The sequence below is a fragment of the Liolophura sinensis genome, chromosome 11 (genome assembly GCF_032854445.1).
Source record: "Liolophura sinensis isolate JHLJ2023 chromosome 11, CUHK_Ljap_v2, whole genome shotgun sequence".
In the NCBI taxonomy this organism is placed as follows: domain Eukaryota; kingdom Metazoa; phylum Mollusca; class Polyplacophora; order Chitonida; family Chitonidae; genus Liolophura; species Liolophura sinensis.
The window spans coordinates 4,489,632-4,508,450 of NC_088305.1; the positions used below are offsets into that span (position 1 = coordinate 4,489,632).

An 18,819-nucleotide genomic window follows, 5' to 3' on the forward strand; every position below is an offset into this window, starting at 1 on the left:
TGCGTGCAAATTATGAGCACGGAACTTGGGCGGTGTCCAAGAACACAGAAGATGAAAAAAGATAGCTAATTACAAGGACTCAAAACCCTTTTCAACATTAACGTCAGCACGGTAGTATTCATAAGCAATTTTTTGTCGTAAATCTCAGTTCTGTCTAAATATATCTGACAAGGATTGACATTTCTAATAAAACAAGCAATACAGTTCCTACATAACACACCGTGGCTGATTTAAATCCAACGATTCCCCCCAGAAGTTCGACGCACTTTCGGCAAGTAGTTCACACCTGTAACAGGGTCTGTTTTTAGCGGGAGAATAAGATGAGTGGTAAATATCAACAACTTCTCATTGGCCACGAATATGAGTGTTCTAAAGGCATAGACGTCAGTTTGCTGGCTATAACATTTAGCGCGTCTCTCAGTTCTAAACAACTCTATTGCGACGCCGTGCGCTTTGCAGGTTGCCAAGAAATTGCCAAGCTGTTCATATACGTGACTGTCTTATGCATTTAGTCAGGCTGTGAAAATAGGCGCATGTCCTGAGGCAATCTATGGTTCTAACTGGTCTGACGTCGAGAACAAATAAAACCTTGATAATTGGCTGTCCCATTTGCCACCTGCGATAATCAACTGATTTTATATTACATTTTCAGCCTATCAATTTTATTTCGAAACGAATGACCGTAAAGCAAATGAAGCATTAGCCATCGTCAAATACATTCATCATTACAACCAACCCACACAAATGATTGATTAAAATTAATGACAGCATGCATTGTAGCAGATTAATCTAGTCAAATCCGAAACTATCAAAGGGTGGATTCGGTTTAATCACTGATCGAACGGATTTAACCCGTTTTGTATCTATACGGCTAATTCAGAGGCATCCGTAAAACAACACTATTGAACATGCTCATTCGCTTTTAATCTCGGACAAACCCGTCCGTGATTTAGTCTTTACCAAGCTCAGTAGATTCCTCCCACTCTGCATTTCACCAGTCTCTAAAGGGTATCCATTATCATGATTAACTTATGAAAACAATCATAATGCCTGCGGACCATCATTCTGTTTATGTTCTAGTCTCTCGCCGAACACAGGTATACGCTAAATATTTCTTCGGGGAATTGAGTATCCAGAGCATTTGTGTTTAAAATAACACGATTACTTTGCAAACACAGCAACGGAGTGAGCGCAGAGAAAATAATCGGAGCGTCCGTATCCGGCCTTCGTCCCTCTCTTGATTTTAACCAGCTGGCTAGCTGGATATAGCCCTAAGCTAACCAGCAGCACACGCCGTTAACAGATGTGCGGGTGTTGCCTTCACTAAGGCTTTTTGTACCGAAATAAACAGTTAATCGAAAGAATTTACAGTTTCCTGTAGCAATTTGTCTGTGGAGAAAGAATTGGTGTAAGACTTGGAATATCTCACTTATCTGGAAGTCAATAGTGTTGAACAACGCCCTGCGAAGTTACAGATGTTCACGTCTGTATAGCTGACAACTGGTCACAGGTAACCGTTGAAATACGGTCTCTTGTCAGTTTACCTCAGTCAGGGTTTTATACTGTTCATGCAAATGCATAAATAGGAGCAAGCCCCCTAGCCCAATGGCTTAAGCAGAATTAACTAAAAAAATGCAGCGATGTTAATTGCAATATATTACACCTCACTGGTCTAGAATTACTGAAAATGCTGTGTTGCCGTCATATTTGACATACAATCACATTAAAACAATGCAAAGGGGCCCCGTTGCTGCTGTTGTTAGGAGAGGAAATGATCAGCAGATAGCGTTCTGTATCGTGCACTGATAGAGGGAGAGATAGCGTGATAACTGAGCCTCAAATCGGGGGCCATTAGTTTCGTGATCTCTGTTTTATTCTCATCTTCCTTTATTCCGTCAAGCCTTTTTAGCAGCGAGACTGGCATCTTCGTTGTCTTCCCTTATGAGAAAATATGATTTTCCCCACGCGAGATATTATTTTCCGGAGAGAAAAACCGAAGTCAATATTCTATACAATAAAAATTAAATTTTACAATGCTTGAAAATGGCTTCTAAGCTTCTTATCTTGCTTGTAAAACAAAAACACAAAGAATCGTTCCACATTCAGTTTTATGCGAAAGAATTTCTTAATGACGCTCACCATCATATTTTTATTATCTCATAATCACGTGAGCTAAATACAGAATTTCCAATGTCAGTATCGTTCACAATATTCTTGTTGTTCATATTTTTTCACATTGATCAAGATATTTTAGCATAGGAAATGAATGCAACAAGTTTCTTGACAAAAATCACGTACGATGTCATTGTTTCCAGGTCAAACGCAATCTTGTTTACAGATTAGAAATCAAGGCATAGTCTATGAGTCATAATTTACCATCATAAGCGACATTTCTCTAAATCACTATTTTATGAATCTATTTATTTACAAATGTTGTTAATTGTAGTTTAACATCATATTAATATACTGTCACTCAAAATACCATGTTTAGCACATATAAGTGGGCACTATTTTTAACACGAAGACTGCTCTCCTATTCATGTATAATACGACCGTACTTGTTCATCACCAAAACACAGCAGGCTTTCGGTTTTTCTATTGTGGGTTTGAGTAACCCTACTCCGACAAATGGGAAAAAGCATGGAAGGCAGTCTATTGGGTCATCAATAACCGCTCCTTATATCGCGACTGTCGACAACTGCATTATGGCATAAATGAAAAAAAAATTGTGCCCAAAAGAAGGAGGCTTAAACCTATAGCGCGAGAGTGCTAAGTGCGAAATGGTCAACAGCTGGTGAAGGGCACGAGTCATTAGGTAATAACTGGATGGTTAATAGAGCTTATCTTTCCCAGCCAATTGCGCTGGCTTGGCGTATCGTTCGAGATAGGCAGCAATTTACAAAACATGGTCAGCAAAGGCGCCATTTTGACGACAGTTATCGTCGTCCTTGTGTATAGACAAACGAAGTATATCGCTGTTTAGTAATATCTCAGGCATGTTGTCCTATAACTGTATGACACACGCGAGGGCTACGTCCGTATGCCTATGGAGAAAACATGTGCTCGAACTATTTGCCCTTCAACAGGAAATCTGAGCGGACCACGATGGCAGGCAAAACGGAAAATGTCAGACCCTGGGGCGGATATGTGAAGGAGAATGCCAACAATAACTGGCCAAGTTATGGGTGACATAAGAGGATTACTAGAGTATACCACTTGACTTGTCTCCATATTTTATGTTCACCGTGAGGTCAGACTACAGTACATATTGTCTGCGATCTATTTCTAGCCGTGATGAAATGAGAATCGGCAAAAAAAGCCATAGCATATTCCATTATTTCCCATTATGAAAAGTAAACATCCGTTCCTGAGCGTTCGTCCCCAATAATACCACTTGCCATTTGTTCAAGCGTTTTGAATTTCCAAAATAAGTTTGGGCGATTCGAAACTAAATCTCACCCTGTGTACGAATGTGTCCTCTTCAAATAACTCTGTTGGCTGCAAATTACAGTTTCGTTGTTTCATTTTTCATTTGGCTAAGTGTTTACGCCAAAGTCCAAAACGCAAAAGTCCTAAACGGGAGTGATAGAAGCACCAATAAAACTGAACCGGGCGCTTACACCAAATAAAACGTAAAAACAGTGAGTAAACGTTTTGAGGTGAATTACAAGATAAGCATTAAGTGGCTTTAGTTCCGCATTAAATTCACCATAGTTGTGCTGTTACATCACAAATCAAAAACGTATCGATAAGGAAACAGTTTTGCACGATGACTTTTTCCATTTTTTTTATACTTTTGACAGTTAACAGCGGAAACTGTGTGTACCAAGGACCATGCATGTCATGGGTTTAGCGTAATCGCTCGTTTTGTTCAAAACGTTTCTGCACATGCGTATGCTTCATCTCTACAAATGTAGACCCAGAACCATAATACGCACGCGCTGAAAGCGATGTTTCATGCCCCGATATTCAAGCGCAGTCAGTGCACGTGTACCTGAACCTGCACTTAAATGTACCATTTTTCTTCATAAAGGAGGTCAGAAATCTTATTTTTCCGTACATGCTTTTTTTCAAGGAAACAAGAAGTCATCTGGAGCGATTTATAATATGAAAATGTATAGCACGATATATAAATGTTCCATATGCTGTGGTTTCAGCCGATCCTATCCATGGAATGTTTTTGCTTGTATTAGACATACCGGTGGCTGCCAGACCTTTACGTTATGGATGGTCTGAGTTAGGCGATAGAGCCGAAAGCGTTGAACCCTAAATGATGAGCCTGAGACTCCACTTGGGTTGCTATATGGGAATTATGTGGAGTCTAGCACCCGTGTAACTACAATCGTTTGGCCGTGAAATAGACTGTTAGTTCCGGCAGGTGACAGTGCCCCCTGTTCATCAGAATAGAGTTCAAGGACAGTAATTCAGGATAACCTATGACAAGTAAAATAAACACTTGTGAACAGAGATTGTCGAGCGGGAACTGTGAAGTTGTCAAATCATATCGGTCTCCTGTCAAAGTGAGGAACTCTCTTCGGTTTTAACTAAATTAAATCAAGATAGACGGCACTGGTCGGCTTCCAGATATCGCCACTTTGATGACGCGCATGCGTAGTCAGATACAATCTTTTCTAAATGAATCAAAACACGTTACTCTGAAGTTCTGATAACGTGTCACGTGTTTTTACGAGAAATGAAACACTGATATCAGCGGCCGAGAGGAAATTGATGGCACTTTGTGTCTTCTTTAAGCCTCATAGGTCCATGTATGAAGTGACATCCGGCAAGGTGAGTGATAAGAGAAATGATAATGTTAATTGAACAATTAATTGCTTTATGCGTCAAAAAAAAAATATATGGAAGACGATATCAACCGACTGATGGGTGGTCTAGTTATAGGGCACACCTTGCATTCCTTGAAATATTTTTTGCATGGACTCCAATCTACAACTGAAGGCTGACTACTAATGTGTGTTCCATACCGATACTATTTTATGTTCATGTATTTGCAATGTTATACTTTTTGTGCAACAATATTTCATTACAATACTTAAAGGTACAGTCATGCACGTTTAAACTATTGCTTCTAACATTACGCCTTAGGCGTATGGTGTGTGTCACGCGATTGGCTGGCCCTGGTATTCAGTACACAGCAACATAGCGTTAGCTCATTATGTACCAACTGCAGAAAAAGTGATACTTTCGGCACTTTGTAACCAACACTTTAAACCTAAACGTTTCTAGCATGGTAATATATAAACGAATCAAAATAATTATTCGACAGCTGAATTCAACTCTGAACGCAGATGCAGATAGTTGAGAATGCCTCAGGGAGGCTTCGATATATGTGCGGATTTGCCTTACCCAGCAGCACACATGTAGACAACCTCGTTTACAGGCCACAGGCCATTTACATACAAACCAAGCGATAGTCATATAGAGGGCAGAGGATGGCTCCAAAGATTGCCTTTGTTCCACGTCACCAGATATCACCGATTCGAGGGTGAACGAAATTAGCCGAGAAGACACGTGTTGGCCCGAAGTATACCCTTAGAGTGATTGAAAGGCATGCTTTGACGGCACATGCTCGTTATCTCCATAGAAACGAGACAGGAAAATCAGATCCATCTGTACGGGTATATATGATAAAGCTACGTAAGATAGAGCTCTTTGGGGAATCACCAGATACGGACATCGATACGAAAATAACCGAGTTTTGCCGAAGGTATCGTCCATGCTTCCTGGTAATTCAACGCCCCACATAGTCTACCCAGGGCGATGCAATCTCAGGAACACGATCGCTAGCCTGTTATATTTTTTTTATGAATGGGCCGTGAATTTAGACATCACATTCTTAGGACATTGACTACGTGGTACTCAAAGGAGTGCTTTACATCTACCGCTAAAAGCGTGGGGCGTCAATAGAACGCCATGAAAAGGAGCTTAAAGTGAAAGACGATAGTCTTTGAAAAATATTAACGCGACAAAGACACGAGACCCCAATGTGAAGTATCGGGTGGGGGTTACAATTTAAACACTACAGACCTGTAATTCTAACACAGCACTCTGTGACTGTCTGGGGTGTCGTGCTCAAGTATATGTGTTTGTCTGACTCACTGGCTGTGATCAGAACCGCCCGAGACAAACACAATACTTACATCAGCAGAACACGTGTGTGCATCTGCAAACGTATTCAGGTTTAATTCTTATGTTAACAGGCCCATACTGAACAACATGAATCTATGCGTCGAAACAGAAATTCGAATACCAGCTAGCGTAGAGCAATGATCCAGGAGATCATCAACGCAATTCAAAGTCCAGATCATTCCGGCTTCCTCTCCTGTCGTATACGTGGCAAGGTCTGTCAACAACCTACAGGTGATCGTGCTTTCCTTAAACCATAATGGTGGCTGCAATATTTTTGAGTGTGGTGTAAAACTCCAATCAAATAAATTAATAAATAAATTATGTAACTTTGAGCACTTATTCTGGTTTAGGTAAGAAATCCAGCTCAAACTTCAAACTGACACTTCGTGGTACAAATTGTATATTGAACAAAATGAAACGCTCAAAGATTTCTCTAGGATACAAGTTCACTTGCTTGTTAAGAACCCGTGATTGTACTTTTGTCCGATCTGTGCATCTTTTAATGCCCAGCCACGGACCCGTCCGTTGCTCTATCTCTGGATCTGGCAGTATCCGAGGCGTGACCAGGAATACCCGGCTACTCTTTCCTTATTCCCTGTCATTCCTCAGACGGGTAGTTAATTACTGGCAGGCTATCTGAAGTCAGTTGCCTTGCGCATTAGAAAAGCGGGGACTAGGAGCCACCCGTGAACGTTGTATATTTTCCACAAATGTTTTCTCTGACCTTCCATCCATCTCCACGCGTGTATTGAGACTAGTTGTTTTATCACCACGCTTGTCATTCTGTGATTAAGAACAATGATCATCAGAGAGAAAGAGCCCATCAGTTTCACCCTGAAAACAACCCCTTGAGAAAGAGGAGATGAGCTGTCTTTTCACACGCCCCACGCTGGTTATTTTTACACATGTTTGCGGATGGTCCAGTGTTTCTGTGTCGTACAGGGCACCGGTTTATGAACCCAGTCCCGACAGACCTGGAATTCCCAAAGCAGTTTTCGCAAAGACAACGTGCAGGAATCCCCATGCACCGACCAGCTGCATGATTGCACAACTGCACGGCTGAATATGGTAACAGGTAAACGGAAGCGCACACCTATACCGGCACAGAAATAGTCCACAGTAACTATAACAGTGAAGTGGTATTCATAAGTGGATATTGCTTGTGAAGTTGGAATGTCTTGTTTTTAGGAAAAACTCGACACATTTTCAAAACACGGCCTGCTGACAAATCCCACCTTTCCGTTTACACAGAACGTTGGAATCTCGCTCAGATGTGGATTGCGTTAACAAACTGCCACACTGGCTTCCGTGAGCAAAATGTGGAAATTCGAACTGACCAACAAAATCCTTTACATGGCGGGTATACCTGTCTTCTCCGGTACTACCTTTATTTCAAGCGTGCCTAAACTCTTAATATAAAGCATTGCACGATGCAAGAGGAACATATGCCGTGCACAAGTGACCATGAATGTTGGAAATAAAAGTTTGTCACACTATTCAAAACACCATGAATACTTGACAGGGATATTTGTACATCCTTCAAGACCACAGGCAAGAAAGAAAAAGAACAAAAAATATCAGCTGGTAAGACCCATAATTCAGGTTATAAATTTACACCATATTAAAAATCTCAATAATTCAAGCGTTGACCTGTTCAATAGAATTGAATGAAACTCTGAGCGGGTGTCACCAGAAGTTGTCTGTACCAAGTCTTCTCTCCGGTACAGCTATATACTTAATCATTTGATTTAATAATCAAATGAGTTGTTGGCTAGAAAAAGCAGTATTTAAGTAATTATGAGAGGCGAAAACGCTTCTTAGCAACCAAAGAGGTACAATCAAATTAAAATACAATTTGGATACCCTTAAGAAAAGTTCGAGGGGGTCAGCAGGTCAACTGTCTAAATCAGGTTTTGTTGATATACATACATAAGTATAGGTACAAGAGCTTGATGGAATGTTATGTTCAGTCCCTGTTTATGAAGACATAAAGTCGACGATGTAAAAAAGGACTAATGGAGAACACTTATCCCTAGATGAAAATAAATCGTGAACCTCTTAACCTGTTTTACGGTTTTGTGAATGAGTTATCACTCGCCAGGTAAGAGAACAATAGTATGTCTAATTCTACACAGCGTATATATATATATATATATATATATACCTAAAAACCATATGGGCTAGTCCCTTCATGAGTGACAGGTGCTTACTGTACTCAAGATGGGTGCAGTAAACATTTGTGGTCCGTTCCACATGAATGACTTCAGCCACCTCATGTATTCATTTTTTTAAAAGTAAACCCAGCAAATATCGTGGGACTGGCACCATGCTGTTATATACTAGTCTCACTGTGTAATTTATTTTTCAATGGGTCATTCAGCCGTAAATGTTCTCATCTCTTGACCAAATACATTGATGGACATGCCGTACTTCTGTTCATCAGCACAGACCTGGTTCGTCAACATTCGTTCAGACTATGTAGCAGCCGAATTAAGCCTCTGTGCCCAAAAAACGACTGGGCTTGAAATCTTCATCAGGTCATTCCCTAAGACGAAACGTAACCTTCCAGAGAGACTGATAACGCAAGGCAGTTTATTCCCATGGTACTTCTAAGATATGGGATAGACATTGTGTTATAGAATGCAGTTAATCATAACATTGAACCTATAGATATCAACATAATCGTTTACTAGTCGTCGGACGATCCAGGTCACTCACACAAACCAATCCCCAAAGGATCGTTCAACAAAATTCCCCAAAGAAATAAAAAAGTATACAAAGTTCGAAATTAAAACAGACTCACACCAGGAGAAACAGACAACAGTTTCCAGTAATGTTGGAAAGGCGCACGGAATGGTAGTGAGTAGGACTGATTTTACCAGTATGCGAATGAATAAAATCAGTTTCCAGCTCGTGTACTATGCTAGTACGTCGATATTCAAAATACATATCTCAGTTACGCTTTGACCGAAGCTGCTTAATACGCAAGGTCGACTGACCTAATCTTGCAACAAAGCGATATTTATTTCTGAATAACGAACGATGATATCTTGCATTTCGTTTCGATAAACTGTGCTCACACAGAAATATTAAACGTCTTGATATTCTGATGTAGGCCTGTTTAGTTCCATTACACAACGTTCCATTGCATACGTGTAGGCGTAAACCAGGAAGAATTCTGTTCCTAAAAATAAGCTGAGGTGTTCTAATTGACCGGATAACTAGGTTGACAGGACTGGTCAGTAGTAAATAAGCAGACAACTATAGAGCATGAATTGGCCATGCTTGCAGATGGTCCCTCGTTAGCCATATGTGGAATGCATAAGGCGGAAACTGGAAGTGAAATACCGGCCACTATCGATAATAAATGGGTCATTTCATTGGCTCATTAGCAGACCGGATGTGCTGAGAGAGTTAAATTTGTCCACACGTTAGGTAATTAACCAACAGGCTGATAAATTACTCTAGCTATATTTCAGTTCGCTCGTTCCTTACCCTTGTGTCGGTTTAAGGTTACACCGTGACTGGACTATGCAAACTATCATACCCCCGATCAACGGGAGCCCGGCATTCGTAGACCAATCGTCAATACCAATGTGCTTTGAAGGACAACAATCTCAAGACCGACTTAGAACATAGAACGTCCACCACAAATCATCAAAGAATTCAGAAAAGTAAATGAAGTATAGATTATGGTGTATTTCCTTCAGTCTGTCTCCTATATTCAGCTGTAAAATCTGTCATAGTAGCAACCAAAATTGCCTTTAGTGAGTGACATGTAACAACACAAATTGTACAAATCCATATGTTGCAATTACGTATTCCAGAAAACAAAATGAAGTTTTTCGAATTTATAATGTTAAAGTCAATACGCCTTGTTTCCGCACAAAGAATTCATTGCCCCGAGTGAAGTTATAATTATTCAGAAACCAGTGGCATGCTGGATATTGGGCGGAGTTTAATTTGTTTTGACGAACGGCAACGCTAGTTACCTAATCTGAAATCCGGTTATCATGTTAAAATAATACTGTAGTCTATTCGCTGAGACAAAAGTGTAGCTGTGTTACTGTGTGGAGTTTGTTCTAAGCGCAACTATTGTAAAACAAATTACTCTCCACACATTTTGCCCACCACGCCATTTGTTTCTGAACAATTATGACTTCATCCGAGGCTTCTTGGACATGAAACCAGGCTGATGGAGTTTAACATTGTGAATTAGAATAAAGTATTGAGATGCGTGTTCCTTGCAATGATATAGACGTACAACATATCAATGTGTAGAGTTAGTATTGTTACGTGTCAACAACTTTTGGTAGCTAGTATGACTGATTTTATAGACAGCTGAAAATGGGTGACTGGCTCAAAGAAAGACTATTTTTTGCGACACTTTTAGGGAGAGGCCGTATTTTCATTATAAAGTCAAAATATTTCGCTCTAAAAAAGATGCCCGGCACGTAAGATAAAAAAAAACAAAACACCGCGTTTGGTCTCGTACCAGATAATCCTCCTTTCGATTTCACAACACAACTGATGGAGTTCAGCCGCTGGTAGAACATTGCCCTAGCTAAAGAAGTCAGTCAGAGTCAGTGAGTGTTATTACGTCGCCACTTACGGGGAACATGTGTTTTTGTTTAATTTTTGGGATGGTTTGTAATGAGGGACAAAGTTCAAATGATAACGTTGTGTAAGGATATGCATTCAGGACAACATGCTGAAAAAATTCTTAACACAACAAAGATGGTGAAGGGCTACATATAATACTATACTGAGATCACGAAGTACTTTGTGTTGCAGGACGGACAAGCACAATAACGGCTAATACCCACTTGACTGTTGGCAGTTGTGCGAAAACTTCCTTTGGATGGAACACATGCTCCTGGTACAGTCTTGGCACTCTTGTAATAGGCCAATGTGTTTGTATATGAAATGTAATAACCATAAAACATTTTGAGTAAGAATTAGCCAACGATCACACTCATCGCTGCTCCAGTTTTTACTACTTATGCTCTCGTCTTTTATATTCAAAACATTTATCAGAATTGCAGAGCTGAATATAAAATGCTATATAATGTTCACGCACTCTGTGGTGTACGATTCAAACGCTCGGGATTTCCCAATGGGCTACAATGTGAACAGTTAAAATCTATCTTCAGTCGGTTCCACTACATCTTTACGTCACAACGTGTTTAATATTGAAAGTGTGATGGTTTCTCTAGTAAAACTAGTAAAATTAAACATGCACGATGTACGAAAATTACGCTTAAGGAGTGTGGTAAGCTTTTCAGCGTGAGTATAGTCGTCAGACATGTCGACCTAGCTGAAGAGCAACATGTCCGATAACAGCTGTTCCAAAGTCGACGTTGTAACTAATACCAGTCTGAAGGGAGCGTGGACTGTGGGCTAAGTGTTAAAACAAGCGGGCATATACATAAAGAGAATAGCGATTATACCACACAGATCAAGCTGATATCAACGTTGGCGGTCAATCTGACATTTCGCTGCCGCTAATCGGCAGTCAATGGCCAATCACCTGTCGATCTGCCCAGACATCAGTCACACTTTATCGAACCCAGTCTGCTCATAAAAGTCACTAGGTACGTTAAAACCCCATGTCCAGGGGCGCTGGACGTTATTCCCTGCCCCCTGGCGACCATTCAAGTGTCTGGAAGGTTCAGCTAAAGCCGCAGCCAATGACCCATGGCAATTGACATCTCAATCCCAAGATCGCTCACATTTAGCCTTGGATTTGACTACAATATGGTGTCAGAACAGTCATTTTGTAGTCAGACTCGCTTGGGCATATAAAGACTTATGGCGGCACAACTCGTTGCAAGAATTATTGGATCAATGCATGGAGAAATAATTCAGATCGGTAACTGCTAAAACCATCAGTCAGTAAACCATTCGGTCAGTGCATTAATCTGATTTTGAAAGCAGCAAACAAGAGTTGCTCGTACATAAACAAGTTTCATTACCGTTGCATACAGATATATACGTATGCCAGCTGGCCTAACTATATATGTATGTCTATCCACAAAGTGCCTGCTCTATTTATTCTTTTACTTGTGCATATCGTTGTTGTTTAAAGCCATTTTGAAGAATTTTTCACATGTCATGGCAGTCAGTTTTGTGGATAAAGAAAACCAGTCATCCTTGAATAAACGATGAACTATCCAACATAACATGTGATGCATAAGCCTGGACGCTATACTGTTGAAAGGATTGCGCAAGCGTCCACACAAGCGACAGACTGTGGAGTAGGTGTAACGAAAAACAAACGCAGAACATACATATAGCTTCCTCTGAGTATCTATGAAGAAATCAGCTCAAACAATTAAAGCGTGATTTCCTGCTGAGTGCCACTTTTGACGTATTATAAGACGCCTCACAATCTATAAAAGTATACTACATCATCCTATGTGATTAAAATTAGCTAACGACATCTATATGTATAATTTAGTGAATAGGGTGAACAGAAAGATTAATATACTGATGTGTGATGAACAACAGAGTGGAATGCAATATACCTCCAGGGTGATTCAAATTAGCGGAATACGACATGCTTCGATGAACAAGGAAATACGTTTTTTTCTCGATTGTTTGTAAGTAGTTAGGTTTTCCGGAATACTCTAGTTAAGTTGAAATGAATAATTCATTACGTACCCAGATTTGAGTGACTGCCCAGGCGGGTCGAGCTTGTAACAATGCAGACCAGATATCATCTAGTACAGATCCCGCGACATAATGCTTTTTGTGCAGACTGTATATTGGGGTATCTAGTACGGACATCGGTAATTAATGAATACATATCCTATTATATCATTATCAAAATGGCAACACAATGCGAAAGGGCGAGGAGGCCACCCTGGTGACACAATTAGCTGTCATCCACGCCTATTAACCAATGTGCTGATTGTTGTTCATTTTATCAACATCGTCAAATGTGAACCTATTTCCAAATGAGCCTAGAACCCAAGTCCCCTGCTCCACACCCAGAAAAGAAAACACAATTCCAAATAAATCCAGTCCTAAACGAGCTTGAAGCACGCCCCCCCCCCCCCCCATTCCCTTCAAGAAAAAAAAAAAAGAAATCCCATTTTGAAATGGGCTTGAAACACCAGTTCCCAAAAGGAAACCCATTTCTAAAAGAGCCAAAAACGCGAGTTGCCAAAAGAAAACCCATTTCCAAACGAGCCTGAAAGACGAGTTCCCAAATAATATTTAAAGGATACATGAAACTTTTGGTTTTCGTTCTTAATCTGCAGATTATCATGTGTAATAACATATAACAGTGCAAACAAAATTTTCAGCTTTCACTTTGGGGGGTAAAGTGGCTTCAAGGTTGAGTTTTCTTAAGGCCCCAGCGGTCAGTCCGAAAATTAAGTAGCTTGTGGCGGTGACGTCAACGATGATCCCTGTTGGGGGCGGAGGTATTGGAAACAGGCCGAATGGGACGGGTGAAGGGCTCAGAGGGGGCTCTAAGCTGGCCTGAAGAAGTCACGCAGTACCTGTGTACATGTCACCTTGCCCACTCTGTTCCCAGCAAAATCAACCATGACGTAATTTCCGAAAAAATCCGACCGTTGACGGAAAATATGCATAATAGAGACGGGTAATTAACAGATATAAAAATACCCCCCAAATCAGACTTTTTAACAAAAATTCCGGGGTATAATTTCTTCATTTCGTATAGAAATAAAATCCTTGTTTTTTCATGTATCCTTTAAGAAATAGTTATACATAGTAAGTAAAGGTCGTGCATGTAAGACAGAAGCAATGATTAGTGTTCAAGGATGATGGAAGACAGTCGATATTCTAAGATTTAAATTCCAACCAAATTTCACAGTTGTAGAGCTTGAATAATGTCAAAGTCAAATACAAATATGGGTAACTCAGCCGCGCTTTGAATTTCAACAGTTCATGCGTTGCTGAGGTAAATGTCAGCACATGAACTGATGACAGTTTATTACATATTGATGTAAGAAACATGGATGTTTATACATTGGGAAATACTCTGGTATTTGTATTGGTACATGTTTAACAACTTTATCTAATTACCCTTATCGTGGACTCGGAGCTGTTTAAGCGTTCCTTTCTTCACATCAACATCATGCCTTTGTCAGCCTATGCAATCAAAAGGCGACAGAGATGCTTTATTCGAGCTGGAAACTCACGAACTCCGAGTTTGAAAATGGAAACCGCTGACAGCTCTTCTCATCAGTACATGCTGTCAGCTCTGCTTAAAATTATTTACAAATATTTCTTACATAATGAACTTGGAACTCGTGCATTAGGTTGATTTGGTAAAATGGATCTTGCGATTATTGACTTGGAACGACACTTAACAACTTGCAAGCAGTATTTTGGACATGCCTCTTACCGTTAACAGGCTATTTAGAGCCTATTGGTAACACAATCGGGCAATATCTGACCGTGAGAGCGGCGAGTGGTGTATATCCGCACACAGCGTGCTGTGGTCAGCCTTATCGAGTATATTGATCGTTACCGTAGATAGGTAGAGGAGGAACAATTGAGTCTAACTTCGGGTCGTTGGCGGGGGGAGGGGGTGTTATCTAATCTGTTATCACAGTATCCCTTACACAGACCGGTCAGGGGTCAAACTACCCTCCCAGCTGGGCGGGGCACTTCGGTACACCCAGGAGAGTAGAGATTAACGCTTGCGTTAATAGAGTGCGTCCGACTCTATTGGACGGAGATCAGTGTTTCCGATGAACAGGTGCCAGTGTGCAAGTGAGTAAGCCGTGGTATTTTGGTAGCGTTTCTGACAACTGCAGAAATACTTACAAGCTGAAATATGTCTATGATGCATTGTACGTTTAATCTAGTATTACTTCATTTTCTAGGTGGGAGTTTCGAGTTGGGACTATTATGCTGTGCAAAGCCACGGCTATGAATTCTAAACTGAAATTCTCACAACACAGTAGGACCCTACTATCAAACTCGATAGAATCTCATTACACCTGCAAGCATAAAGTGACTTATGCCAATTTATTGTATAATTTGAACCATACACATCAATTCTTCTTTATAGTCAACAAAGCCGAACTTAAATGCAAGACGGCATACAAAAGGACACTTTTTCATTAGCTAACTACACCTCTGTTGACAGTTCCATTGATGGCATACAAAAGGATACTTTTTCATTAGTTAACTACACCTCTGTTGACAATTCCATTGATGTCGATAAATTATGTTATGGAATTCTCATAGGAATCCCCAAAATATTGGCAAACGTCAACTGGCGATTCCTGATATTATGTATGCGGTAAATTCACGAAACGTGCCATTCCACAGAATATGTATGACCTGACAATAATTTCCTATAGATCACTCTCCATTCCCAGGGCAGCCACAATAAAGAGATCATCTATACACATGTCATGTACTCGTATTATCATTTGGTGTACAGGCATCTGGCTCATCTGACATTTGATTAAGTAAGTCTATTTAGAGGTGGTTATAAATAATTAAACTAGCCTATAAATGATCGTACATCGTGGTAAGCCGCACATGGCTTATGAACGACTTATGGAGACCATAAGTTGCCGTATGGCTGTTTTATTTGGTCGTGTGCGAAGGGTAGTTTTTGTCTGTTTGCCATTTATAGGCAGAGAAGAATTAACCGGACTAGAGCGTGAATAGAGAGTAAACCAAAGAAACGGCGACGGTGTGAGTTGACAAATGGTCACACGCAGCCGGTGAAAAGCGGCTTCCTGTCAGTTTAACTCAGAAAGGGTTTTATTCTATGTATGCATGTAAAGACAAAGATAATACTACCTTATCTATCCGCCACCATCGTGGCTTTAACCAGAATTAGAGGTTTGCGAACATGGTGCACCGTCGAGTTTCAACTCGCTATCCAAGGCGACTTTAGTAATGAGATATATGTATACGCAGACCAATATTTAACTGGTTAGAAAATATTAGTATGTCTCTCATCTAGGTAAAGGCTACGAATAGAGACATCAGACTGAGCTAGGGTAGATTTGATCAATGCTCATCAAATCAACCCTCATTGATTGGAGACTTAACAGAAGCAGATTTACACTGATTGATGTTTGTAGAGAGACGTGTTCCCAGTCATCAGTTACTGTTTGCCATACAAATACTTCGATAAACACAGTTCTATAGCCCTATGTTTACAGGCAATTCCAAACTAATATACATGCTGATGATATGATAGCTCTGGTCGATAATCTAGCGATACATTTATACCAGTAGAAATGACTGGGGACAGTTCTCTATTTGGATATCGATACTTACGTCTATAAACTATCACTAATGACATCATTGTTTATGCCGTGAAGTAAAATCGATCACAGAAATTCTTTCCGTTAGCTAATGAATGCACCAATGAATAGACCCTGTACCACGGGGTAATGATAGGTATCCAGTGTTGTATCCTTTTTCAACCATTTTGGGCAATTTGAATACAAACTATAAGGGAATGGGGACATTTAGCAGTACGCTTGGTAATACTGCTTATAGTCATGCACTACGATGCTGCATTATAGAAGTACATAAAGGTGTCTGATTTGTGTTAAAAAGATATCAAAATGGGATGGTCTTTTCTTTAACCGGTTCACTCGAGCAGAAATGCCAAGTCTGGGTTCGTGAAGCGGAGTCCACTTATCTCGGAGTACCCTACTCGTGCGTGGAAATTGTGCCGTGGGAACCATCGCTAGAGTGACTCGAGCTACACTGACAAGAGATCATCCACCGTAGCTTTGTGCACTGAGTACGCCAGGCGCTGCGGGTAAACAGACGTGACTTAAGTCAACACTTACCTCCAAATACTCTCCTTTTATATAGCGATTGATGAGTGTTGTTTTGCCACAGTTGCAGTCTCCTACAATGACGATCTTCGTCTGCACACAAGTCACGGAGGGATCAGTCGTCTCTCCGTACATCTTGCTATAGTTAAATCGTGTGGAGTCAAAATCCGAAGGGGCTATACTGTCATTCACCAATTACGTTCTTATTAATATATCCGCCTCCACATATGTCACAGTTCATCAACTCGATTAACATGAGCTAATCAAAATCTTGTAAAAATAAAACACAAATTTCACACGAAAAAAATCCTCCTTTAGGATCGAGCGATGATCACAACACTTTAATAATTTATAGGCGAAAAATCCTGCGAAATCCGACGAAAGAAAAATCGGCGTCGGCACCTCGATCCTTGCCCAGGCTATACAGCTGTGGTAAAGTTCACAAACTCGATTAACTTGAGGATTAAAGATTCAGCGAAATCAGACAAAGACAAGAGCTTAAAACCTTGGGTAAAATCCAGCTGGTGCTCGAGTCGGTATCACGTATCAGTCACTCCTTCAACACACACACACAGGCAAAGTGTGCACACCTAACTGAGCGTTCGCGTCTGCCTGATGTGTTCTCTACGGGCTGTAAAGGGGTAAGGTGCTTATCGCCCAGACTATACCGCTCAGTTGAAATCCGTTATCCTATCTGATAGCGGACGTTCCCTTTCGAGATGACGTTCAAAACAGCTGGCTGCCGGAGTTTCCCCGTGAGGCTACCTCCACAGGGGTGCCCAGTCTGGGTAAATAAAGCCCCCTTTTATATCTCTCACCTTAATCCCACCTTCTGGTTGATCTAAGGGCCAAGTGGACCGAACCGAGGTAAATATGGAACCTTATCAGCTTGTAAATATTATATCGCGTATACAGGCGAATTCGGGTTTCCAGGCTTAGTCTCCAGGTTCCAAATTTCAGGTGGAGTTGCCCTGCTATTTCACCAACCTCTGACTTAAGTCCATGACAAGCTTCTTAATCTCTCGTTGATCCGAATGAAGTGTTCAGATTTTGCCGTCTATCCCTGTGCTAAAAGCGGCATCGGCCCGACAGACCCGTGCGTCTACTCCCTGTACGACCGACTAACCTGTTGACTGCACCCTAATGCCCCATTCATCAACTCAACAGGCGGAGGTGTGCCCGTCAGGCCTCGGGGAATGTCTATCGACCCGGACCGGACACAGTTCTTCGGTAGTCACTGAGAGGGAAGAAAGCTTCCGTTAATTTTGGACGAGCTGCAGGCCAGCGGAGATGTAAAACTGACAGAGAAGAGAGATAGAGAGCGTTCTCTTGTCTGACTGCTGGCTTAACACACTGCTCTACATTACACTCATCCAAATCAATGTACCCAAACAAGCCGGCCCTTACTCGGCTGTGTGAGTACACAGCCAGCACGACTCATGAATGATCTGCCTCTTACGAGCCGGGTTTCGGCTGACCTCTCGGGCGGATATCATTGGTTGTCAACTAGCCGAAGTAACGAGCGCAGCCAATCGGTGACGGGCGTATAATTGCAGATGTCATCACGAGACGCAAGGTATACGGAGTCACAAACTGGGTTGTTTCGTACAACCCTTCTCTTTTTAATAGCTCTGTGTGAAAAGAAAGAAATAAAAAGCGATAACACAATGCTGTCTACGGGACGGGGCGTTGCACTGACGTTCCGCTTCAACGACTAACCCATACCTCAAATCTTACAGTTTTTTGTTGCACCTTACGGTAGCTCTGCCAAAAGTGCAGAAGTTTAAAACTATATAAACAAAACAAAAGAAACCTAGCAGAGATGAAATGTGAAGGAGACACGGACTACATTTTTTTCTTCTTCCTTAAAAATAAT

The 18,819-nt window shown here is 41.0% G+C and overlaps 1 protein-coding gene across 1 annotated transcript in view; it reads right to left on the reverse strand.

The window, feature by feature from the left end:
- Positions 1 to 18,358, reverse strand: part of LOC135477597 (rho-related GTP-binding protein RhoE-like) — a 37,032-nt gene extending 18,674 nt beyond the window's left edge. The window contains exon 1 of the mRNA XM_064757761.1: positions 16,956 to 18,358. Within this exon, the coding sequence (XP_064613831.1) occupies positions 16,956 to 17,078 (123 nt within the window). The 5' untranslated portion in view covers positions 17,079 to 18,358. The remainder of the gene's footprint in view (positions 1 to 16,955) is intronic.
- Positions 18,359 to 18,819: the final 461 nt, after the last annotated feature.